General features: G+C 32.0%; 3 protein-coding genes across 4 annotated transcripts; 2 read left to right on the top strand and 1 right to left on the bottom strand.

Annotated features, from left to right (window-relative positions):
• Positions 1 to 1,716: 1,716 nt before the first annotated feature.
• LOC108914361 (prostaglandin reductase 1) lies at positions 1,717 to 6,806 on the top strand. 2 transcript variants are annotated; one of them, XM_018720174.1, is made up of 6 exons: positions 1,718 to 1,895; positions 4,689 to 4,791; positions 4,915 to 5,094; positions 5,925 to 6,198; positions 6,331 to 6,433; positions 6,549 to 6,806. In XM_018720174.1, exons 1-6 carry the CDS (start codon positions 1,790 to 1,792, stop codon positions 6,776 to 6,778), a joined length of 996 nt encoding a protein of 331 aa, XP_018575690.1. In that variant the 5' UTR covers positions 1,718 to 1,789; the 3' UTR covers positions 6,779 to 6,806. The 2 variants fall into 2 exon arrangements, with proteins under 2 accessions (XP_018575695.1, XP_018575690.1); XM_018720179.1 differs by lacking the exon at positions 4,915 to 5,094 and having other exon boundaries at positions 1,717 to 1,895.
• Positions 6,807 to 9,403: 2,597 nt separating this feature from the next.
• LOC108914386 (lysM and putative peptidoglycan-binding domain-containing protein 3) lies at positions 9,404 to 11,748 on the top strand. Its single transcript, XM_018720201.2, has 4 exons — positions 9,404 to 9,517; positions 9,573 to 9,756; positions 10,079 to 10,450; positions 10,553 to 11,748. Exons 1-4 carry the CDS (start codon positions 9,498 to 9,500, stop codon positions 10,703 to 10,705), a joined length of 729 nt encoding a protein of 242 aa, XP_018575717.1. The 5' UTR covers positions 9,404 to 9,497; the 3' UTR covers positions 10,706 to 11,748.
• A 6,297-nt stretch (positions 11,749 to 18,045) lies between these two features.
• On the bottom strand, positions 18,046 to 23,975 carry LOC108914298 (protein PFC0760c-like). Its single transcript, XM_018720077.1, has 2 exons — positions 23,837 to 23,975; positions 18,046 to 21,653 (listed from the first exon to the last, which is right to left on the bottom strand). The coding sequence occupies exons 1-2, from the start codon at positions 23,973 to 23,975 to the stop codon at positions 18,046 to 18,048; spliced, it is 3,747 nt and encodes a 1,248-aa protein (XP_018575593.1).
• Positions 23,976 to 25,755: the final 1,780 nt, after the last annotated feature.

A 25,755-nucleotide genomic window follows, 5' to 3' on the forward strand; every position in this document is an offset into this window, starting at 1 on the left:
TTACTATTACTATTACTATTACTATTACTATTACTATTACTATTACTATTACTATTACTATTACTATTACTATTACTATTACTATTACTATTATTATTATTATTATTAAAGTCTAAGTTTGCAGTTTATAGCAGGTAATTTAGACTGCAAACTTAGACTTAATATTTTTATTATTGGTCTATGGCTTATTTTTGACAATCATGAAGATTTTATTAATAACTGGTCGACAAATTTTCAAAAAATCCGAGATTATATTTTACCTAATTTTCGTTGAATTTCTTTATTTTTTAGTAATTTATAATTTTTTATTTTTCTTGAATTTTAAACAGGTTTTATAAAAAATATTTATTAAAAAAATTAATTCACTATTCACTATTTCTACCTATAATTTATATTTCTCCCGTCCTCTTTCTTATCATTTATGTATGTGAAAAAAAAAACAAATAAATAAAAATACGTTACGAATCTAAACGTAAACTTAATTTTTAATTCCAAGTAACATTTTCCATTACATTTTTCTCTAAAATAAAAATTAATTGTAATTCTCCCTTGTCAAATTTGATTTTTTTTATTTTTGGCCACCGCTATCTCAAGATTGATAAGTTTAATACCATTTTTTCAAAAAGCAGAACTTTTTATAGAGAATAGGTACTTTTTTCGTAAAATTGATAATAAAAAAGTTACCCGTTTGTAGAGGACTTAAATGGACACACTGTACCTATACATATACAGAAACAAAATTTTTCAATATTCAAATATTTATCATCCCGAACCTACCCAGACTCATAATCCTAAAATAATTGTCTCTAATTTGTAACTATTTTTTTTTAAAGTCCTATTCAAAAATCCAATTTGTTGACTTCGCTCAGCACCCTAGCACCATCCTAAGGCAAGAACAAGTTGCAAGTAAATTAGAGGGCGTTCTGACCTGACACCTTAATTTCCAAGGAAAAAATAGATACAGGGCATGCGGGAATAAGAATAATAGGTATTTCTTTGAAAGAATACTTTATTTATTGACTTTAATATGTCAGGTATGTGATAGAGGTGTCTTTCAATTAATAAATTTGGATATATCAATTTTAATTTATATTTTAGACATTTATTAGTCTATGAAGTTACACATGTGTTGCATACCTACATTTTTGATACCAAAGAACGTTGTTTGACTTGATTTGATATGATTTTTATAAAAAATATTTTGAACTTATTTGATTTAACTTAATATTTTTAAAATACCTAAAGTAAAAGTACAACAGCTAATAATAAACATACATATTTAAAAAAACAGCAATTCTTTCCTTCACATTATCTAATATCAATAAACAATCAAGAACAAATTACGACTATGTGACAATTAATTGTCAATGTGAATAAACGACATTTTTTATGAATGGAATACTCTGGAGTTCGTATGGTCACAAATTCGAATTTATCTGGACTCGAAAGACTGTACGTACTCGTAAGTACACAGTGGCACGTTACTCTTTGTCAAAACGGGCATTTCCACTAATTTTCAAGGTGGGGCCTGAGAACTTCTTAAAATAACAATAATAGAACAAACGACATTTTGTATGAGAACAATATGTATAATGGTAAACTCTGGATTTTGTATGAAGGTCACAAATTCGAATTTGTCTAGAGACTCGTAAAAGTCTAGAACAACACGCCACTGTAGGTAGACGCATCTACAAACTGATAACAAATTTACAAGTCACGATATCATTTCTACTTAATCATTCTGTTTATTAGTCGGATGTGTTAATACATATAATATATATTATCAAAAATGGTCAAGGCGAAGGTTTTCGTTTTCGAGAAGTTGTTTGACGGACTTCCAAAAGAAGACGATTTAAAAATTGTAGAGGAAGAACTGCCACCCATAAAAAATGGAGGTAAGTATCAAAAATACATGTCATTATTTATTTAACTAAACGTGGTTGATGTAATCGCATAAAGTAGATATTTATATAATATTGAGTTTAACAAACAGAGTCAGTCATAGACGTAGGTATCTTAAGGCAGACTTTGATGAAATAAAATAATAATAAAATTTCATGCTTTTTATAATTCAATTTTTCTTAACTAAATTATAAACGGTACATTATTTATATTATTTTTTCCTGATAGCAACTACGTGATATCAGATTATTTCTTCACAAAATCGTTTAAAAGAAAGGAAAAAGAAAGATGATGTAATTTTTCTACCCCAGTGCAAAAGTAACTTTTTACATTACTTATAATACGAGTATCATTTTTTCCTGATAGCATCTAGGTGATATCAGATCATTGCATCACAATATCGTTTGAATGAAAGATGATGCAATTTTTCTACCCTAGTGCTAAAGTAACTTTTTACATTAAATCAATTTTTTCCTGATAGCATCTACGTGATATCAGATCATTTCATCACAATATCGTTTGAATGAAATATGATGTAATTTTTCTACCCTAGTGCTAAAGTTACTTTTTACATTACTTAAATCATTTTTTTCCTGATAGTAACTACGTGATATAAGATCATTTCATCACAATATCGTTTGAAAGAAAGAAAAAGGAAGATGATGATGTAATTTCTCTACCCTAGTGCGAAAGTAACTTTTTAATCAAATATCTACCTAAATGTTGTATATATTTAAATTGGCAATATATTACAGCAAAAATATTGCATGTTTCTGGCACGCGATGTGAAATTGTGACAACATATGTGTTATATACAATATTTATATTTTTCTTAGTAAAGTAATAATTTAAGTAAAAAGTGTATGTGACATATGTATATGTAGGTATGTACAGGGAGTTCTCAAAAATCATGGCGAACCAACTCAATTTTTTTCTAATCTTCGTTTCTTTTCGGTTTTAAAAATGTATAAGTATGTGTACGTTTTATATTTATTTGATTTATCCGTTTATGAAGTAAAGGAAAACACCAGCAAATTTCATTAATGTCTAGCATAACTATTCAAAATGACCTGCATAAACCTATACCTACTTAATTTCATTTTAATTTATTTAAGTATTGCATTTGCGATTATTGCTCGGTCCTCATTTGTTAATCCTATTTCTTAAGTTATTTTATTACATCTTGAAGTTTAGTGGTTTTACTGCATAAATTTTGGTGTCTAAGGTACTTAACCCCAAAAAAATGTGTCCAGACAATTTAAATGGGTTATTTGCAGGAGACTGAATATGGTCAGATCTTTCTGACCATAAATTGAAAGTAGTGAGTAATAAACACATAGTCCATTCTCACAATGGAAGAATACCTTAATTCGAATAATCTTGTATTTCTTCAAAACGACAAGATTTATCAAAATTTAGAAAGAGAAAAAAAAGTTTTACATTCGAAGTTTGTATAATATGATATGATATACTTTTTCAAATTGGTCAGTTGGTAAAAAAAATCCATTGGGGCGAGTGGGTCTCGACTATCATCTTGCGCGAAATTACGCGACTAAGAAATACCGTAATTGAATTGTTTCTTGTGTACCGTGTTATTGCTGAAACGACATGCCGTCGACATCCATATCTTGCAATTTAGTCACAAAAAACTTGATTATCATGTCGCTGTTGCGAGCACTATTAACTGTTATTGCCCAACCAGCAACATTTTCGAAGAAGAATGGGCTGATGATGCGTGCAGACCCAAATCCGCACTCAACAGTGCCACGTTGTGGATGAATTTGTTTCTCAACAATCACTTGTGAACTGTAAACTCCAAATGCGCCAATTTTTGTCGATTAACATAGGTAACATAGGTAGTCATCAAGATGAAAATAAGTCTGAAGATGATTTTGTCGAAAAATCAGCATACAATTATTGTTCATAATCCATTAAACGAAATCTCTTCGCTCTGCATGGTCAGTAGGCTTCAGTTCAATTGAACTTGCATGAAGATGCAAATCCTTCGTGAGAATACGCTGTAGAGAGCTTCTCGAAATGTTCAATTCTTGACCACAATGCTGAATTGATATTCCTGGACTCTCAGCAACACACTCACGAACTGCTTCGATGTTTAAATAATCTGAATTTAGGTACTGTAATAAATATAGAAGAAACTAAATTACTGTAGGGCTACTAGTTCGGACACATCATCTATTCTATTTAAATTTCTCAGATTGGAATTTCGATTACGTAATCTAATCAGTAATTATCATATAGTTGACATCTCCGTTAAGTGTCACAAATAGTAATTTTATCATGGCACAATTGATACATTTACTTTGCAGCCGGAATTTTTGAACAAGTAATGAATTATTGAAATGGATTTTACTTAAATACGGCTCATGCTATTAAAATCTAACAGGAGTACTTACCTTTTTTATTCAAAATATGATAAATTTTCAAATTTTCGGTTCAGAACCTAGAAAAAATTGCGTACAAAATAAGTTGTAAACTTTGCCCCATGGTCCCGTATTTTCTTACTCCTCTGTAGCAAATTTTGATTTGTGTATTATACCGATTATTAAGTATACAAATATAGTAATACCCCAAAATTTCTTAATTTAATATTAAACAGTTTTGAAGTTATGCAATAAAAACTGTTTCCTCAGTTACCCCTTCAAAGAGCCGTAGGGGCCGCCACTGACAAAAACTCTACTAAGGTTTTCATCATATTTCGACATATTTTACGCACTCTCAAATTTTGAGTACTTATTTCCTTAACACCTTATATAACTATTTTACAGAATTTCTTGTCGAAGCCATCTACCTGAGTGTGGATCCATATATGAGGGCTTACACTGCATGTCATAAGATAGGAGAAACAAATGTAGGATCTCAAGTTGGAAAGTAAGTTTAATGAATTACGCTAATAAAAGTGTTAATAATGTCAACTGACGCATGAAAAGGTGAAACGTATTGTCAATGACCAGTGAAAATATAACGTAAACTTCTTGGAATTGTTGTGTTTAGAATACTAGAGAGTAAAAATCCAGGATACCCTGCTGGACAATATGTGGTGGGTAATTTTGGTTGGAGAACGCATTCGATTTCAAAAGCAACGGTAGACGCATTTGGATATAAACCAACTTTGGTTCCCAATATTGGCAATTTGCCTTTGTCCTTAGCTCTTGGAGTTCTGGGAATGCCAGGGTAAATATTCCATTTCTTATATTATTGAAAGGTACAACTCATATAATAAATATAATCAGTAGCGAAACCAGGAGGAGGAGGGGTAAGCGAAAGGCCATCTGCAATGTTTGCCTTTTCTCGAAATGAACCGGTTTAATGAATTTTTACAAGAATGCAATTTTAGAAATAAAATATATTTAAGAAAAACGGACTAGGAATTGGAAAATAATATTGGTAAAATCAGATTAAAAAAATATAGTTATTTATGTATAGATGCTAAAAAAGGTGCGACCTTATAAAAGAATCTGCCTCACCAGACTGTTGACAAACAGAATAGACAATAAAAATATGTATTTTGACTGAGGTGTATTTAGTTTTTCTGCCAACCTTAAGACCTTGGATTGTCTTTGATAGTGCGTCTTTTGATATAGACATATTATTTTACTTAATGATCTTGTGATTCATTCTGTATTCTATAATGACGTCGACGGAAAATTAACTAGCAGAAATCATCTTAGTGTACTTTGTTTACATTTATTTACTTATTTATTTCATGTTGCTTTTGGAATATTTCTATTTCTTTCTTTCTTTCATGTCCCTAGATGTTTAGATAATTTTCTATATTGTTCATAGGAATCTATGGAAATTTTGTGAAACAAGGAAAGATATACAGGGAATTTTTGGAGATAATGTGTAAATTTGTTGTTATAAAACATCAAAGTTGTCAAAGTTTATAAACTGTGGTTATATATTGTCCTCAATAAAGGAAATTCGGTGCAATATTTTATGCTGAAACACCCCGTATGGTAACGTAGTTTAAGCCATTTCATATGTCATTGTACTGATTGCAGAAATACTGCCTATTTTGGATTTCTTGAAATATGCACTCCCCAAGCTGGTGAAACTGTAGTTGTAACAGGCGCTGCTGGAGCAGTAGGCAGTCATGTCGGTCAGATAGCGAAAATTAAAGGATGCAAAGTTATCGGTGTCACAGGTTCGGATGAGAAAGGGAAATGGCTAGTGGAAGAACTGGGATTTGATCATTTTATCAATTATAAAACTGCTGATTTGGACAAAGCCTTGGATGAATTAGCGCCAGAGAAGATCGATTGCTATTTTGATAATGTACGCAAACATATCTTAAATTTTAAAAAGGAAATGTCATTCACACTTGAGTATCTACACATATTAAGTTTTGAATATATTTAACTGATATATTTACGGAACTGACTAATTAACTATCTTTCTCACTTATAGGTTGGTGGTGAAATTAGTAGTATCATTTTACGCCACATGAATAACTTTGGAAGGATATCTGTATGTGGATCAATTTCGGGTTACAACAATAAGTCAGAAAAAGGTATGAACAAGATTTTTTAACTCTTGACTCCATTCCCAATTAAGAGATTATCTATTTAATTTAAATGACTGTAACGATTCAATATTGTACTTAAAAAAATTATTATTATTTCCAGCAACTACAATTCAAAGGCCAATGATTTCTCTCAATCTCACAATGGAAGGGTTTATTGTCAGTAGATGGGCCAACAGGTGGAATGAAGGTATTCAACAAAATTTGAAGTGGATTAAAGAAGGGAAATTGAAATACCATGAAACAGTTACTGAAGGATTTGAAAATATGTTAAAAGCGTTTATTGAGCTGTTCACAGGGGGGAACGTTGGAAAAGCTATTGTAAAAGTTTGAAAATGTCAATAAACTGAAACATTGTTTTTTCGCTGTTTAATTTAAACTTCAACAAAACATCTTGATATAAATATGATATTTACATAAATTACTATCAAATTAAAAAAAAATTAAGAAAATCATAAACCCAGACAGAAAGTCGATCAACTGAATTAAAAGTATTGTGCAATAAATAATATATTAGGGGCGCCTACGAAATTTTTATCTGTGGCAACGTAACAAATTTATTTTAAATCTGTTGCAGTTTTGTCCGCAATACCTACGCCAATTCTGAAGTAGTGCGTTGCTATACTATTATGCCATTTTTTGATAGATTTTACCGTATGGCAATGATCAGTTCCCTCTTGTTGAAATATAAAATTCCCATTATCTTATTACGGTAGCTGTAGTACAATTTTTACCCAGGTAAAAGTTTTTATTGCGGTTGATAATTTGTCAGTCTAGCTTGGCGAATTTTATGACAAAATACAAGAGCTTACAGTGATTTGTCTTTATATTACTTTATAAACACTATAACTTGTAACAAAATAATTCATTTTACAATGATTGGTTTTGCTTTTGGATAGGTAGTAAGTTTTTTTTTCACGTAGAAAGTTAAGGAATATATCACTATGTTGTCTTTTACAGTAAAATTATTTTCAAGCCTTAACATACCGTCCTTTGTCTGTAGTGGACGCTGATGGGCCTTACATTATATTACATATAGCAAGAATATGAATAAGGTTTATAAGAAGATAATGTCATATCAATCGAATCCGTCTATGGGCTTTAAAAATAAGTAGATGATATACTCTAAAGCTAAAGATTCCAGAAGCTTCTTAAAATTGCTCAATTATTTTTATAGTGGAATTATAACTACTACTACTATTATTACATGGTTAACTTCTTCCTGTAGGCTGTAATAACTACAGAGGTTCTATACAGGGTGTCTCATAATTTGCTGCCAACCCTGAACAGGCCGATTCTATGATCAAAACTAAGTAAAAAAGTTCATATGAACATGGGTCCGGAAATGCTTCCTAAGGGCACAGGGACCCATTGAAGAGGGAGGAATGGAAATCATTTTTTTGCAATATCTCTCAATCGCGTTGTGATAAATGAATGAAATTTGGTATACACAGCTAAATTTTGATGAGCAATTTGATGGACTAATCCATTTATTTCCACAAGGTCCATTGGGGTGGGTACGGGGGGCCCTTGGTACTTTGCGTGTGTAACTTTTTCATCTTTGACTTTTTAACAAATTGGACAGCAAATTCCGTTTTCCCGAACTGTTCTACGTTAAAAAGGTACTCTTGTTTCAAATCGTTATCTTTAACGGTTTCTGAGAAAATCGCTCTTGAATTAATCCCACTTTGGTCAATTTCATAGTAATTTAAACAAATAATAATAATTTAATACGTAATCAGTAATACACATTATTGATGTAGAACAGTTATGATATGATGATTTGTTTATGGCTTTTGCGATGGTAATGCTGCGCGGCAGAACGCGAGTACGGCAGAAGGTTTCCAAACAGAAGGCTGACATCAAGGAGGACATTCCCTACGGTATTCCGCAACTTAGCTGCAACCGCCACTTTTCGAAAGGCACCGGGTCAAGGACGTCCCAGGATTAATAGGGAAGCGGAGGTTCTTGACGCTATTGAACAAGATCCTACGACTAGCATACGGAACATTTCAAGGCAAATAAATGTTGCTCAGCCAACGGTACTACATATCTTAAAGATTTCCTTAACAGAATTGATTAGATGTGCTACTAACATTTCAGGTTGGAAGAATATTAAAGCGACAAGGTCTACATGCCTATCACTATCGACGTGTACATGGCTTTATACCAGAAAAGTGACGGTTGCAGCTAAATTGCGAAATACAGTGAGGAATGTCTCCTTGATGTCAGCCTTCTGTTTGGAAACCGCCGTACTCGCGTTCTGCCGCGCAGCATTACCATCGCAAAAGCCATAAACAAATCATCATATCATAATTGTTCTACATCAATAATGTGTATTACTGATTACGTATTAAATTATTATTATTATTTTTTGTTTAAATTACTATGAAATTGACCAAAGTGGGATTAATTCAAGAGCGATTCACTCAGAAACCGTTAAAGATAACGATTTGAAACAAGAGTACCTTTTTAACGTAAAACAGTCCGGGAAAACGGAATTTGCTGTCCAATTTGTTAAAAAGTCAAAGATAAAAAAGTTACACATGCAAAGTACCAAGGGCCCCCCCGCACCCACCCCAATGGACCTTGTGGAAATAAATGGATTAGTCCATCAAATTTAGCATCAAAATTTAGCTGTGTATACCAAATTTCATTCATTTATCACACCGCGATTAAGAGATATTGCAAAAAAATTATTTCCATTCCTCCCTCTTCAATGGGTCCCTGTGCCCTTAGGAAGCATTTCCGGACCCATGTTCATATGAACTTTTTTACTTAGTTTTGATCATAAAATCGGCCTGTTCAGGGTTGGCAGCTAATTATGAGACACCCTGTATAGAGTCACCGTAGTAATAACCAACATATTTGTAACCATATAAATATACCTAACCCTTAATCGTGAAAAATTGTCTGGAATTCGAACAACACATTGCATTTGACGTTTAACATTTGAAACATAACCTTACAATCAAATTAAAAAAATATATAATAGTGTCCAGCTGTCAGACCCTATTTGAACATATATAAATTATATACGAATATTATTAACATGATGAAACAAAGACAAAAGTATGTACTTAACTATAAGTTGTGCTATATGAAAATATGTTGTATCTATTTTTAGAAATAAATTTGTCGATATAACTTATAGAAGACTTGATAAAGAAAAAGGAAGTGGTAGTGATAGTGGCGATGAAACGGAGCTGTTTGTTAGAAACAAGCCACAAAAAAGAGAAATACCCTCAATGGAGAAAGAAGTCGAAGATGGGGACACATTACAATCGTTGGCAATTCGATACCACTGTACCGTAAGAGATACATTTTCTTTTTCTTATTTCTGTGATGTCTATTTTTTTATATTCATTAAAAATTGTTCTTATATAAAATGTAATTTGTTTCACATTTTTTAACGCGTGATTTTACTGTTTAAATGAATTTTTTATTGATCTTGAGAGAAGTTACCTTAACGAACAACTTCTATTACAAATTTTTTGCTTACTCGGTGAACTTTATATCCAAAGTTTTCTGAGATTATACTTTTTAAATGTTTTATGCAAGGTAAACAATGTAGTAAACTGTTTACCCTTTTAAAATTGTTTACTTTGTTCTAATAATAAGTTTTCTCTGCAGATAGCTGACTTGAAAAGACTTAACAACATCCATAGGGAAAACGAAATATTTGCGAAAAGAACAGTTAAAGTACCACTCCGTCCATTTACCATGGCTCTAGCGGGAGTACACATAAGTGGCACAACTTCTCCAATTACATCCAACGAACCATCTACAAGTAAACTTATAGATATTGAATCCTTAAATACTAGGTTAAGTGAAAATCTGTTAAACGTCCCAAATGGATCAAAAAATGAGGTCAATGAAATAATTTTTAATAGCCATATTACTCAAAAACCCTGTGATAGATTGATTGAAGAGCTCGATGAAGAAAACTGCGAAGAGGTTCACTTATTGCCTGTACAAAATAGGTCATTACCTGAAGCAGATGCGGTAAGTGCTTCTTTTTATTTCTCCTTTATAGTCTACTTGTTTTTTTTTTCTCTTCAATTTAACACAATCAACTAAAGAATAATTTTACTATCGTTGACACAGGTTGTTTCAAGATTAAACTGCAGTGGTGTGGACGGAGACATTTCATGGATAGCCCTTATCGTCTGCATCGTGATAGTAGTTTTTGCTATACCCTTGATTTATGTGTTTTACATTGCTGAGCATCCTGAAAAATTCCATCATCATATATCTTGATACAGGTTTTCAGTTATTTTTAGAGCTGTCAGAAAATTGTGAAATTTGGCTTCTTACATGAATCATATCAAAATAGTTTGATTAATATCCGTTCAGTATTATTACGCTCAGAAAAATATCAAATGCAGCATTTTAATTCAGCTTATGCGTAAATGATCCAGGTATATACCTAAATTATAATATAAAAAAGTTTAATCTATCTAAGAAAACAATTCTTTATGTTGCTTTCAGACAAATTTCATGTGGAATTTGAACTACTTAAATGAAGAAATAAATGGCACATGTAATGTGTAGTATAAAGGTTTGAAGAGCAAATCGTAGAGCAGTACAATTGAGAAAAGTAATTGTGTTGCAGTAAACATTAAAGTTGTTCTGAATACTTGTCAGTTTATATAATTACTTAATATGGAGAGTAGTAATAAAATAAAAGTACCTTCTCAGAACTTAGGGAATCAAGTTTTGTATAGTAAACATTATCAACATCATGTAGGTATTGAGAAAATGTGAGAAAATTTAATTATTATTTAATTCTATTCAAACTCAGTTACAAAATATTCTACTTAAAAAATTTATGTATAACTGATTTTCTACCCTGACTTATTGTTTGAATTTGTAATGAAATTGTTGTGTTTCACAAGAAACAATTTTATTTTGTGACATTGTTTTCCATCTTTATTATTTTATACCCTTTATTTGATGATAAATGCTAAACGGTTGTTTTGCCATCGCATGCCTTTTTATATTTCGTTGAAAACGCATGTGACCAGTTTTTACATTTTTCATGTTAATAATGAGGTATTTTAAAATCATAATTTTCCTAATGTTTTTCTATAAATAATGTGTGGTTTTAAGAATAATATATAAACTGGAAAAGCAGTTTAACTTATATTTCCTGTTTACTTAGTAATATGATGGTAATATATTTTTATATACAGAAACTTTTGAGAATATTTATGTGATGTGAGTAGGGTTGCCAGATCTCCGGGTTTGACCCGGAGTCTTCAGGTTTTGATGGTACATCTTCGGGCTCCGGGTTAACATGTCATTTCTCTGGGTTTTCTTTGTTACAAACAAATTGTGATTTTTTCAAAAACATTTGTTGATACCATCTTTTTTTTTATTTTTAGTCATCAATTATACAACGCCCTCCCCCCCCCTGAAATTCATTTCTGGATCCGTATCTCCAGGTCACAAAGTAGATATTTCTTGGAAAACAATTTTTCTCAGATTTCTTGATTGCAGTTGCAGAACTTTTTTTTAGACATCGATTATAGAATTATGTCTCTGGGCCTGTCATGAAATAGATCTGGTAACTCTAGATGTGAGTCATATATATGTTATATTATTTTTATGTGACATTCAAGCAAATAATATAGTCTGCAGACAATGATCTGAAATATATTTATATTCTCAAATTTTCAAACACAGGTCAGTGTATTCAGGTTTATAAATGTTCATAGAATTTTCAGTTAAGCAGGTTTTTTATTGGATTTATTACTGAAACAAAAGCTTCATATTTGTCAGTAGAACGACGTTGATGTATAAGAATTAGTCAAGCACCATTTTAGAAGATAGTCATGCAAAAAAAATTAAAAATGGCATTTAATATTTTTGATGAGAGTAAATTTAGTACCTATCACATTATAAATATTTGTAAATTGTTCAATATAACAAATTATATTTATTTTTTGTAGGTCTAGTCTTAATTAGAATATACATAAAGTACTAAAAATTATATTTTCACATCATGTTGCTACTGAATTTTATTTAATAAATACTATATTTTTTATTGTTGTTTTATTGTTCAGTTCAAGCAATTTTACTAGCTCCTTGTGTATCATTATTTCTATTAATATTAATTTATGTTCTGTTCTTAAGCAGTAACTTCATTAAAATTAGTAAATTCAGAATATTTATTTTATCAATATACAGGCTGTCTACTATAAGAGGGCCACTCCTATGTATGTCGCTTAATACACGATGCATGTCAAATATGTCTTGTTGCATTTTTTGAGGCCTTGATGCTTGTAAAAACAAATTTGAAATCCATGGCCAACTTTATGAGAAATCATTTTTTGAAGCTATGAATTTGCAATATCTGGCAGCCATCAGTTTACCATCACAGAAGTAAGGTCCTACAATTTTGGTATCAAGAATTCTAACCCAAACGTTTACTGAAAACCTCTGTTGAAATGCAGTTTCTTCATGCCAATGTAAATTACCATTAGTCTATTTGAAGTAAATGTTCCTATTAAAAAATCTATTACAAAAATTAGGCATATTTAACCAGAGAATTCTTCTGCATATAAAAGGATTTTCCCCTCTTTCTTTCTTGTCACCAACTACAAAACCGTAATTTTCTCGGTGTATCTTCCTCTCTCAAGCTCAAGATGTGTACTTTTTTCACCTTATAATTTGAAACCATTTTTTCGTAATATCCTTCTCGCACTATCCTTTTCTAAATTGTAGTTCACATCAATCTTTCACCGTTTTGTAATTGTTCCTATTTACTTAATTTAAAATTCTGTTAAAGATACCCGTTTTATTAAAACCTGCTATTTTATTAGCGAAGGTTTTCTACATTCTGCAAATGCTTGAATAGAATTGAATTTATATTGACAGTACAATACAAATACCATATTACAGTTCTTAATATGTGAAAATATCATTATTATTCAAAATTTTGGTTTTTCAAATCACAGTTAACCCTAACAATTTCCAAACCAACAGTTATGTATAAACTATAACAATATAGACCGATCAAACTAACTCATTTAGAGGGAGAAAAAAAAAAAGAAAATTACCTGGACATTTATAAGTGGAGATGGTAAAGGGGTTTATAATAAACGAAAAAAATAAATAAATGCGTGAGCAGGGGTGGCGGAGGGTTGATTTGGGGGGTTGAAAAGTTATGAAAAATTGTTTCATTGGGATTTCTGGCGAAAGTTGACGTCAAANCAACTACAAAACCGTAATTTTCTCGGTGTATCTTCCTCTCTCAAGCTCAAGATGTGTACTTTTTTCACCTTATAATTTGAAACCATTTTTTCGTAATATCCTTCTCGCACTATCCTTTTCTAAATTGTAGTTCACATCAATCTTTCACCGTTTTGTAATTGTTCCTATTTACTTAATTTAAAATTCTGTTAAAGATACCCGTTTTATTAAAACCTGCTATTTTATTAGCGAAGGTTTTCTACATTCTGCAAATGCTTGAATAGAATTGAATTTATATTGACAGTACAATACAAATACCATATTACAGTTCTTAATATGTGAAAATATCATTATTATTCAAAATTTTGGTTTTTCAAATCACAGTTAACCCTAACAATTTCCAAACCAACAGTTATGTATAAACTATAACAATATAGACCGATCAAACTAACTCATTTAGAGGGAGAAAAAAAAAAAAGAAAATTGTTACCTGGACATTTATAAGTGGAGATGGTAAAGGGGTTTATAATAAACGAAAAAAATAAATAAATGCGTGAGCAGGGGTGGCGGAGGGTTGATTTGGGGGGTTGAAAAGTTATGAAAAATTGTATCATTGGGATTTCTGGCGAAAGTTGACGTCAAACAAAAAAGTATCTAATACAAAAGTTGTAGATTTTTGCATGATCTACAACTCAGAAGTCATTTTTTAACATAACCTCAAAATTTCCAAGAAAAATTCGGAAAACAGGTTTTTTCTGATTTTTTGTTTTTTATTTCTCATTTCCGCAAAAATAATTTAATTTTGACGAAACTTGGTGAAAGTATACCTTTCTCAGTCTTAAATAACCTCAATTTTTTTATATAAAAAAATCAAGAAGTTTCTGAGATATTCATTTTTTTGGCCTGAAATACAAAGAAAAATTCTACTTAAAAAAATCATCGTACAGAGTTCTGCCGGTAATCATTTTTTTCGTTTTGACATATACTTTTTGGTGAAATAAAAAAATCTGTAATAACATATCAAAAACATGCTCAAAAATGCATAAAAATAAAAAATGACTTGCAACAATGAATTTTTCAGTAATTGTTGATAAAATGCTGTAGATTTTTGCATGATCTACAACTTTTGTATTAGATACTTTTTTGTTTGACGTCATCTTTCGCCAAAAATCCCAATAATACAATTTTTCATAACTTTTCAACCTCCCAAATCAACCCTCCGCCGCCCCTGCTCACGCATTTATTTTTTTTAGGTTTATTATAAGCCCTTTTACCATTTCCACTTATAAAAGTCCAGGTAACAATTTTTTTTCTCCAAGTGTAATTTGGTTGGACTAATAAACAATTTTTTAAATGTCATTACTAGGATAACACATTTGTTTTCATAGCGTGCTACATTTAGCGTAAACTACGTTGTCTGTGCAAGAACAATGTTGAAGGCTCAGTTTTCTCTAAAATAAAAAACCAATATTATAATAATGTGTGTATTTTGCTTAAAAGAAGTACATCTACGTTAACACGAAAATGTTTACATTTTTTATACCAAAATTATAAAAACCCGCAGATGCGGGTGTCGAAAACATGGATTGCGATGTACAGATTTATGTACAAAATGTCAAGGTTCGGACAATTGTTTGAACGTTGACAAAATTTCGGAAAATTTCAGTGATTCCGAAGACATTTCACATGAAATCGAGCAGCCCAGTCTTTGCTTGAACCCGGAAGATCAATTAACCGAAGAATTAAGTGATATCGAAGAAACGTTTGAAGATCAGGAAGAAACCCAGTCTAATGAAGGATCGGACGATGAAGATCAAGTTAAAAAGTTGCCAAAAAGACCAAGATTCGCCTAGTATTATTAATTGTAAATATCCTTTGTAAATATTTTTAAAATTTTGGAAGCAAAAATCTGAATTTTACATAATTGAATTAAAGAGTCGCTTATACATCTATGAATTCAATTCAAAGTTAAAAAAATAAGTACATTAATCGATCCTACGGAAAAAAAAATATTATGTTTATAGCAATACTGTACAAAAATAAAATTTCAGGTCAAACAATGAGACACAGTTTCTTTTGTATTTTTTCCGTACAATCGAATGGTGTAATCAGTTTTTGAATTTTCTTTAAATTTAAACAAACTATCAATAATAATTGCTGAAAAATTCATTGCTGCAACTCATTTTTCTTTTTTTGCATTTTTGAGCATGTTTTTGAACTGCGATTCCAATTTTTTTTATTTCACCAAAAAGTATATGTCAAAACGAAAAAATGATTACCGGCAGAACTATATACGATGATTTTTCTAAGTAGAATTTTTCTTTGAAAAAAAAAAGTGTTTCAGACCAGAAAATATGAATATCTCGGAAACTTCTTGATTTTTTTATCTAAAAAAAATTGTGGTTATTTAAGACACAGCAAAGTATACTTTCACCAAGTTTCGTTAAAACTAAATTATTTTTGCGGAAATGAGAAATAAAAAACGAAAAAAAGGAAAAAACCTGTTTTTCGCATTTTTCTCGGAAATTTTGAGGTTATCTTCAAAAGTGCCCTCTACAAGAGTTGTAGATTTTTTCATGATCTATAACTTTTGTATTGGATACTTTTTTGTTTGACATCAACTTTCGCCAGAAATCTCAATGATACCATTTTTCACCCCTTTTCAACCCCCCAAATCAACCCTCCGCCGCCCGTGCTCACGCATTTATTTTTTTTAGGTTTACCATTTCCACTTATAAAAGACCAGGTAATAATTTTTTTTTCTCTAAGTGTAATTTGGTTGGACTAATTAGGCTTCTTCATGAAAAATATTTGATTTATTTTTTTCACAATAAATTGTTAGAGAAGACTTATTTAATAAATAAATTTGTTCATAATCCATTTCTACTTATTCATTTTTGAATGTTTACCCTGCTGCATATTATTTTCATATTAGAAAATTGGATTCCTTCAGAACCAAAAAGGTAGTCTGACTGATTTTGAAATACTTCTGTTTGCCTGTTGAATGTTTTGTTTGTAGGCTTCCATAGCTGTCGTTAATGGTTCAATGATTTCCGGGTCGGTTGCCACGTCGTCGATTTACAACTCTTGACGTTTCGAGAGACATATCGCTCTTTTCTTCAGAAATTACTATGAAACTGTTTAATGTTTTTCTAATTACAATTTTGTCCTAAAATCATTTTAGAAATTTAATGGTGATATAGACAGAAATTCAATTTGCTAAGTTTTGCGACAATCAATTTTTTCCATTTTGTTATTGCTAAAATGATTTACAACAAAATTATAATTAGATCAATATTACCAAACAGCAATATTTAAAAGAAAGTTTATACCAAAGTGTACAAAAAAAGTATATTTGAATTTGAATATTGCTAAGAAAGATTATTATGTTTAATTTTACATCGACAATTTATTCAACAATTAATTCATGAACTTATAATTGTTTTTCATTAGATAAATAACAGGGAAAGGGATTATTTTAACCTTTTATCATATTAGGTGGCAGTTACATTGGATGCGAATTCGTATGAAAAACTATTCGCACGAAATCATAACAAATTCGTAACAAATTATTCGTAAGAATAAAGCAGTCACTTGACCTCATTGTTAAAGTTTAAATAAAATAAAATATATATATAAAAAATACACGCATATACTATTGTAATCCGACATTTCGTACAGATTTTCGCACGAAATCGAATCTAGTGTAACCACCGCCTTACAGGTTACAAAATAAATATACATGTGAACAAATAACTTAAGCTTAATTTGTCAGTATCTCTGAACTTCATGTAAAAATTAACAAAAACTATGTTCTAATTTAGGAATAGCTGTATGAGGAAATTTATAAATTTCCTTGAAAATAAAGATGCATTACATAAAGTATCTAATTTCTTCATGAAACAAGCGGATCTAGCAAATAATTCATGAGTGTCAGTGTAAAACAGTTACTACGGAGGTTTTATTTAGATCTATCTTCCTATTACTAAATGCAACTTATCCACGTATAAGTAGCTTCGAGAACAATTAAAACTGAATACCTACTAACAATGCAGATTTTACTTAGGAGATTAATATGATTTATACTGTTTTCAGTTTAAATAAATAGGAAGAAATCCCTTCTATAATCTTAAGATTTTGATGATTAAGTATTGTATTATACGTAATATTATAATATTTACTGCTATCTGCACTATGTGGATTATACGAATACGTTACAACGATTAGAATAATTATAAGTATAGATGTTGTACATTAAAATAAAAAGCTTTAGCTATGTTAAAGAAAATATAATTTTTGAAATTACTCGTAATTATGGGTATATCTATTTATTATGATAATAACAGAGCCATACACACAAAAAATATTTATTCCACTAGAAATGTTCGTGTCACCTTACGTATTTAGGCACTTCCAGCATCACCATCATCATCAGCATCATCATTATCATCATCATCATCAGAATCACCATCATCATCGTCATCATCATTATCATCATCATGATGTTCATCATGACCATCATCATTATCTTTATCATCCTGATGTTTCTTGTTATTGTATAAACTCTCTTCCTCATTGTCATATTCACCACCATAATCATATTTATCATTATTACCATATTTTTTGCCATCGTCAGTTTCACTAAAATCCTTAATTTTATCATGTTGAGTAGTAGGTGCCATTTGGATGTGAAGATTGAGTGAGCTAATATCTTTTGTGTCTGTTATTTCTTCCAAAGGAAATTCTACATTTTGTATAGTAGAAAACTCGGTGCTATCGGTTTGTAATTCGTTTATGTTTGTAGAGAAATCTGTTCGGTCGCTACTTGATATATTTGTTTCTGAGATATTATTTGTAAAAATACTTTCAGCAGCAGTACCAATTTCCTTTTCAGTCGTTGCATATAAATCAAAGGAATCTACTTGGTCTAAGTCTGAACTATAAAGTTTTTCTGTAAATAAAGTTTTCGGATAACTACTTTCAGTATTTGATGTCTCTTCAGCACTTTCATTGGAGGTTAAAACTTCACTTGACAGTAAAGCTCCATCCGTTATGGAAGACATTTTCATCTCCTGTATTTGAATGTTTGATTCATTGTTACTGGAAGTTGTAACATTATTCGGTGTTTGTGTGGATCTTTCTTCGAGGGCTGTAACACTGGATAACACATCGTTGATTGTATCTCTTAATACATCAGTATTTAAGGTTGCTGTGGGTTCTGTTTGATGATTTGTATTTGTTGTTGTTGATTCTGTAGCAAAAGTGTCATTATTTTTATCATATATTATGTCCGCTACGGTGTACTTGTTTAATTGATTTTTTAAGATTTCTAATTCAGAAATATAAGAACCAGTTGTGTCTTGAATAGAAACTGAATCATCCTTAAAATATGATTCTAATGCAGAATCAGTAGATTGCCTGCTTACTGTTTCGGTAGTTTCAGTAATCATCTTAGTATGATATGTATTAACTATTTCTTCTAATAAAGTTTCATCGTTTTTTGTTTCAGTTTTTATATCTTCAATAGGTTTTGTAGTTTCATTCTTTAATATTGAAGATTTTTCAGTGGTGACAAAGATTTCTCCTCCTGATATGGTATTAATTTCCTCCCATATAACGTAAATATTTTCTTTATTTAACGTTTTTTCAGTCAGTATTTCATGCATTTTGGAAGAACCTTGATAATTAGGAACATCTGTACTTCTCTCGCTATCAGTTTTTTGTACAGTTTCTTGAACTGTCGACAAAATGTGTTGAATTATCGGAATAGCTGTCGACACTGAGGATTCTTCCATGTTTGTATGTAAAACTTCTGAACTTTGATGATTAGTTTGGGTTGTCGTAAACTGTCCACTAGCAATTGTATCGCTTTGTTGTGTAAGTAGTTGTACAAAAATAGTTTCTGTAGTAGACACATCAGGAACATTTGGATATAAAATGGAAGAATCATATTCGGTGAACTGATTTGGCATTAAGTCATCTTTAGTGACTGAGGATGTTAATTTAGGAGTCATAATATCATATTCTTGTTCTTTGGTATTGATCAAATGTGGTTGCGTAGTGGAAGAAGTGGAACTTTTTTCATTTAAAAACGTAATTTTAGGATCTTCTAAATTAGTTACAGTTGTTTTAGGTAAATCAAAATTATCAGAACTGTTTGTTTGCAATGTAAAGGAATCCTTTTCATTTACTTTTATATTCAAATTGGAAGTTGAATGGGAGATGTCTGTTGTTAAAGTTGTGGAATCAATTCGTGTATGTGACATATTTTTAATCAAATCTTGCGGATTAGAAGAAGCTAAGTCATATTGACCTTCATAAATATTTTCCGTTGTTTTTATAGCCTCATGAGGCGTAGAAGGTGTGCCATTAGATAATGCAGTAGATTCTGATATTGCTGTTAAAGCTTCTGCATCTACTTCAACTGACATTGTAGATTTGTCATTTATTAAATCTTTGTATGTATTATCGTATTGATTTACAGCATAATTTTCGGTAATTGTTGTAATATATTGCTCCGTATTAGAAGAAACTTCTTTAAGTTTTTCTGTTATTGTTATAGTTTGCGTTGGTAAAGAGTATTCACCAGTGGTAATGACTTGAGACAAATCAGGAATGGTAGAATTATTTTTCAGTGAATTAAAGATTCCTGATAAGGTTGTAGGATTATCTAGACCATTTACTGTTGGTGACTCGTCTACTAATATCGAAAGATCTTCTTTGGTAAAGAAATGTGCATTTGAATTAGTAATGTCATCATAGTTTTCGTTTCTTACTGTAACATATTCTTTTGTATTAGGAGAAGAAATTTCAGTTTCTTTGTGGATAATTGTAGGTTCATCTGAAATGGTTGAATATAATGAAGAAACAAATCCATTTGGTGGACTTTCAGAGTTAAATTTATTTATATTCATTGCGTCTGTGAATTTATCGGTAACAGGTACATTCTGCGATGTAACAGATGTCTGTACAGAGAACATAATACTGTCATTTCCTTCATCTATTGAATTAGAAGAACTTTCCAGAACGCTTAATGTTGTTTCCTTGAAATTCTGGGAGTGCGCATTATTACTACTTAATAGTATAGAAGAAGTATTTAGGTGTATTTCTTCTTCAGAAACTACTGTATTTGTTAAAGATGCATCCGTGTGAGAAGAGATATCTGCTGCAACTGAAGATTCCCTACTATATCCTACTTCTTGCAAATTTGTAAAAATTGTAAGACAGTTTTCATTTATTTCAGGCACTATTTCAGAATTCGTTGTAGTTTTTAAATACTGGTTGGTTACCTTCTCACGGGAAAAATAATTATTCCCAGTAGTAACTTCACTTGATGACTTAAAAATATCAGATGTGGAATATAGCTCAGAATTAATATCTTTCAAATTTAGACCTGTTCCAGGAATCTTACTAGTTCTTAAGTTATGTTTTGCTGAAGTAGTAGAATACTCTTTGGAATTACTAATAAAACTTCTAGAAAAATCATCAGTGTTTTGTTCTGTGGTCTTGATTATGGAATTATCTGTAAACATTTCATTTGTTAAATGAGTATCTGTTACAATTTCTTCTGTATTATGTGAATTCAAATAATGAGTTTTGTTATCTTCTTTATTAAAATCTCCATCAAGTGTTGTAGCATATTCAAAGATAATATCATAAGTAATTTTGGATTTTTCTGTTGTTTCTTCTAATAACTGATCCTCTGTATCGTTAACTATCAATTTCTCATTTGCTGACAATATTGAATTAACATGTTCATTTTCAGTTTCACGTGGTTCATCTGCGTCACTAAACAAATTTTTGTCTGTTGATGTTGGTAAAGTCTCTTCAATAGTAACCGCTGTGCATCCTGCTACATTAGGCCAGTCGCAATAATTTGTAAAAGGATTAAAATGCAAGCCTGTGGGACAGTTGAAGGATTGTAGGCCAAAAGGAGAACACATGTAAAATTTAGTACAGTCACTTGCATCAGTATAGAGAGTGTCTATAACGCAACCACTTGATGCGAGTACTGCAACAAGAAAATTAAATTAAAAAAACAAAAGGCTATAGTTATTTAACAACAATTAGAATAGATTTATTATGGAAAATGAGGCAGAAAGAAGTACATATAAGTGCAGTTATTTTGTGAACTGAAAATTGCTAGCGCATTAACAAAATGAAATGAAATTTTGTTTTATTTATAAAAATAAGTAAATACCTTCTTGGTGTTTAATCCAGGAATTGTATTTGAACAATATTGTCACTATGGTAATATTGACTGTTAGTATTAGCACTGTACAAAGGCACATTATAGTTTTCTTCATAATTAGTTCTTATCTACCAATAAAAATATTCTTCTTTAAATATTTCTTCGGGATCACGGTTATTTTCAAAAGAGCGTGAAGTATTTACCTTTTAGTACTACACGAAAAATTATTTCTTTTGGCAACATAAAAATATTTTCAAACATATTTCTTGATACACCTAAAACACACGTGCTCATTTATCACCAGAATTAATTAATTTAAATATATACGTTTGTACTAAGAATATAAAAATCTTTATCTAGGAGATTATAGTAAATCCTTTGTAAAATTAAGATCTACTTAATTACCCAATGTTAACACAAATACGTAAGATATTAAACAATAATAGGAATTGGTTTGCTTTTAATTTAAATAATATAAAGAGGAACTCATAATTCATAAATATGATACTTTCCAAGACTCAGTACTTAAATTATAATTGCTATAATTGTTGATAGTTTTGTGTTAAAACTATAAATGCTACAATTTAAAAAATAGAACATTTGCAAATCTTAAAAACATTTAATTCAGTATTAAATATAATGCCATCAGTTGATAAACACACAAAAAATTGGGCTAATCTGGGGCTCACACTAGGCTGTCACACGAATCTGAGACTGGTTAAGCCTCCTGGCTCCTATATAAATATCTAAAAAAAGTCGAAAATATTTGAAGCCCCAGTTTGATCATTTCTAGAACTACTGTCTTCAGTTTCATATGCACTGGTATCTTACTTCAATTTATTTCAGATCTTACTGAAAGGTTTGTCTTGTTTCTCGATATAATCACCTAAGTTTCTACTACAATAGTATCGTAGTAGTAGCATTTCTGGGTCCCTAAAAAGTATTGAGCGACGTTGGGAAAACTCGGTGGTCTCTCAATTGTTGTTATTAAATGTTCTTCATGAAACATTTTTCTGATTTGAGGTCCATTCTTGTGTCAATTTTGAATCACTTAAATTCGAAAATTGACTAACTTTATATCGGCTGGAGAAAGCAGTGAAATCAGTATTTTCACACTGTGACTCTCTGGGTTGAGTTCTCGTGTCGGTAATTGTTTCTTTTTGTATTTATTGTTTCGGTTTTTACTCGCCAATAGACACAAGAAGCAGGGACACTTGGCAAATGCTGATTGTATGATCTTTAAATCACCAAAACAATTATGTTCTGCATATTTAAACGCATGTCATGTTTTCACAACATTATTTTAATGTAGTTGATTGTGCAGCGTCTTCAAGCTCTGTTTCGAAGAATCTATGAAGAGTCTCCAGTCCTCTGTTTGTAATCGTTAGGTTTCAACCATAATCATATGTTCAGAACCATCGTCTTCTTTATGGAAAAACTTTCGAAACTGCTTTTCTCGATTCCTGTAAAATGTACTACCAATCTTCGACTATTTAGTTCTGCAGCTAAAAATTCAGTCGCATCTTTTGGAAGCCCTGAAATAAATTGAGGTAAGATTACAGAGCCACACAAAAAAAGTCCAAACCCAAGAGAGCCCCATATCATTTCCGAAGGCATTCAGTGCGCTTAACCCGTATTGACTGTAGTCAAAATTCATGTCTTCATGACAAAAATGAAGTTTTTGTGTAAAAACGTCAAAATATGGTCAAAACTGATTTTTTCCTAGATTGTGTCCAAATATATCATTTTCGTTGTGTTTTGAAGTGCTGAACACAATGCCATAGGTAAAATTTACATGAACTCGATATTTCTCAGAAAATCACTATTTGGGTGAACACTGGCCCAAATATGGATCAAAACTATTTTTTTCTAATTTTTGTTCAAATATATCACGATTGAATACGATAGCATGAGATCATTTGTGAATATATCTCAGAAAATCCATTTGGCGAAAATTGGCCAAAATGGGTAAACTTTACTAATGTCATCGTCATAGTACTCACTTTCCAGGCTCCAGGTTATTAAATCATGGAGATGAATATGACTGGGATCACCAGCAGAGGGTAACGACCGGGTCTCGACAGAACTGGGAGGTTGCCAAGATGGTGGTGAGTCTGTCACGAATAAGTTCTTTTGACCCATTTAAATCACCAGGAACGGATGGAATCCTACCTGTACTGTTACAGCAGGGAGTGGACTGTCTAGCTCCGGTTTTAATTCACGTCTTTAGAGCCAGCATTGCACTTAGTTATATACCGCTGGCATGGAGATCGACGAACGTGGCGTTTATTCCTAAACCAGGGCGTCCATCGTATGCCGAGGCAAAGGCATATCGCCCGATAAGTTTAACATCTTTCCTCCTGAAAACGTTGGAGAGAATAGTTGACAGGCATATAAGGGACGGGGTATTGAGGGCAAATCCTCTGCACAGGTACCAATACGCCTATCAGGCAGGCAGATCAGTCGACACAGCCCTTCATAGCCTAGTCTCTAGGATAGAGAGGGCAATGGACGACAAAGATCTAGCTTTGGCAGCTTTTTTAGATATTGAAGGGGCATTTGACAATACACCTTTCGAATCTATTAATTCGGCAGTTCGCAACAGGGGCCTTGAAGACACTTTGTGTCGTTGGATAGATACCATGTTGAGAAACCGGACAGTAACAGCTACCCTTTCGGGAGAGACATCCAGGTGTAAGGTAGGCCGGGGCTGCCCCCAGGGAGGCGTACTGTCTCCCTTGTTATGGGGATTAGTGGTGGACGGCGCACTGGAGGGCCTTAATCGAAAGGGGTTTTATACACAAGGCTATGCGGATGACTTGGTCGTTCTCATAGTCGGGAAACATAATATTATCGTTTCAGAACTCATGAAAGAGGCTTTGAAATGGATAGATGACTGGTGTAAGGGGCAGGCACTGTCAGTAAACCCTGACAAAACGGTCGTAGTACCCTTCACTAGGAGAAGAAATTTAACTGGACTCTCTGAACCTATAATAGGGGAGAGGGGCATTACATTTTCCAGGGAAGTAAAATATCTAGGAGTGATACTGGATAATAAGCTTACCTGGAATGCGCACTTGGAAAAAGTGGTGAGTAAGGCGAAGCAGACATTGTGTGTATGCCGCCGCCTTATTGGGAAAACCTGGGGACTGAAACCAAAGATGTCACACTGGTTGTATACGTCGATAGTAAGACCCAGGATTCTTTACGGCGCTGTGGTATGGTGGCAGAAAACACAACAGACCACAGCGAAGGAAAAACTGAATAGAATTCAGAGATTGGCCTGTTTAGGTATAACGGGGGCGATGGCATCGACCCCGACAGCTGCACTAGAAGTCATGCTAAATCTGCCACCGCTGCATATAGTGGTGGAGAGAGAAGCGCGGCTAGCAGCATATCGACTCAGGAATAATAATGACTGGAGGGGTGGTTCCCACTCCAGGATCAAAGATACATCTATGTCGGAACCAATTCTTGGGATGGTATCCGACAAGATGGTTCCAAAGTTTCACTTCCACAAGCCATTTGAGACTCGAATAGAGGATCAAAGCGAGTGGGAGGAAAGGTTTAATACCCTGGAAAGGTGGAGCCTAGTATGGTTTACAGATGGCTCCAAAATGACCAGAGGGACGGGTGCAGGAATATATGGACTCAGACCCAGATGGAGTGCAAGCTACAGTCTGGGGGAGTTCCCTACTGTATTCCAAGCAGAAATCTTCGCAATAATGGCGTGTCTGGCAGAGAATGTACGTAGAGGTTATAGACGTAAACTCATATATATATTCTCTGATAGTCAAGCTGCAATTAAAGCTTTAGCCGCACACAAGGTAAGTTCAAAACTGGTGTGGGACTGTTTACAAATGCTGACTGAACTGGCCACCAACAATACAGTCAGACTGTGTTGGGTGCCAGGGCACAAAGG

This window comes from Anoplophora glabripennis, unplaced genomic scaffold (genome assembly GCF_000390285.2).
Source record: "Anoplophora glabripennis isolate ALB-LARVAE unplaced genomic scaffold, Agla_2.0 scaffold50, whole genome shotgun sequence".
Taxonomy (NCBI): domain Eukaryota; kingdom Metazoa; phylum Arthropoda; class Insecta; order Coleoptera; family Cerambycidae; genus Anoplophora; species Anoplophora glabripennis.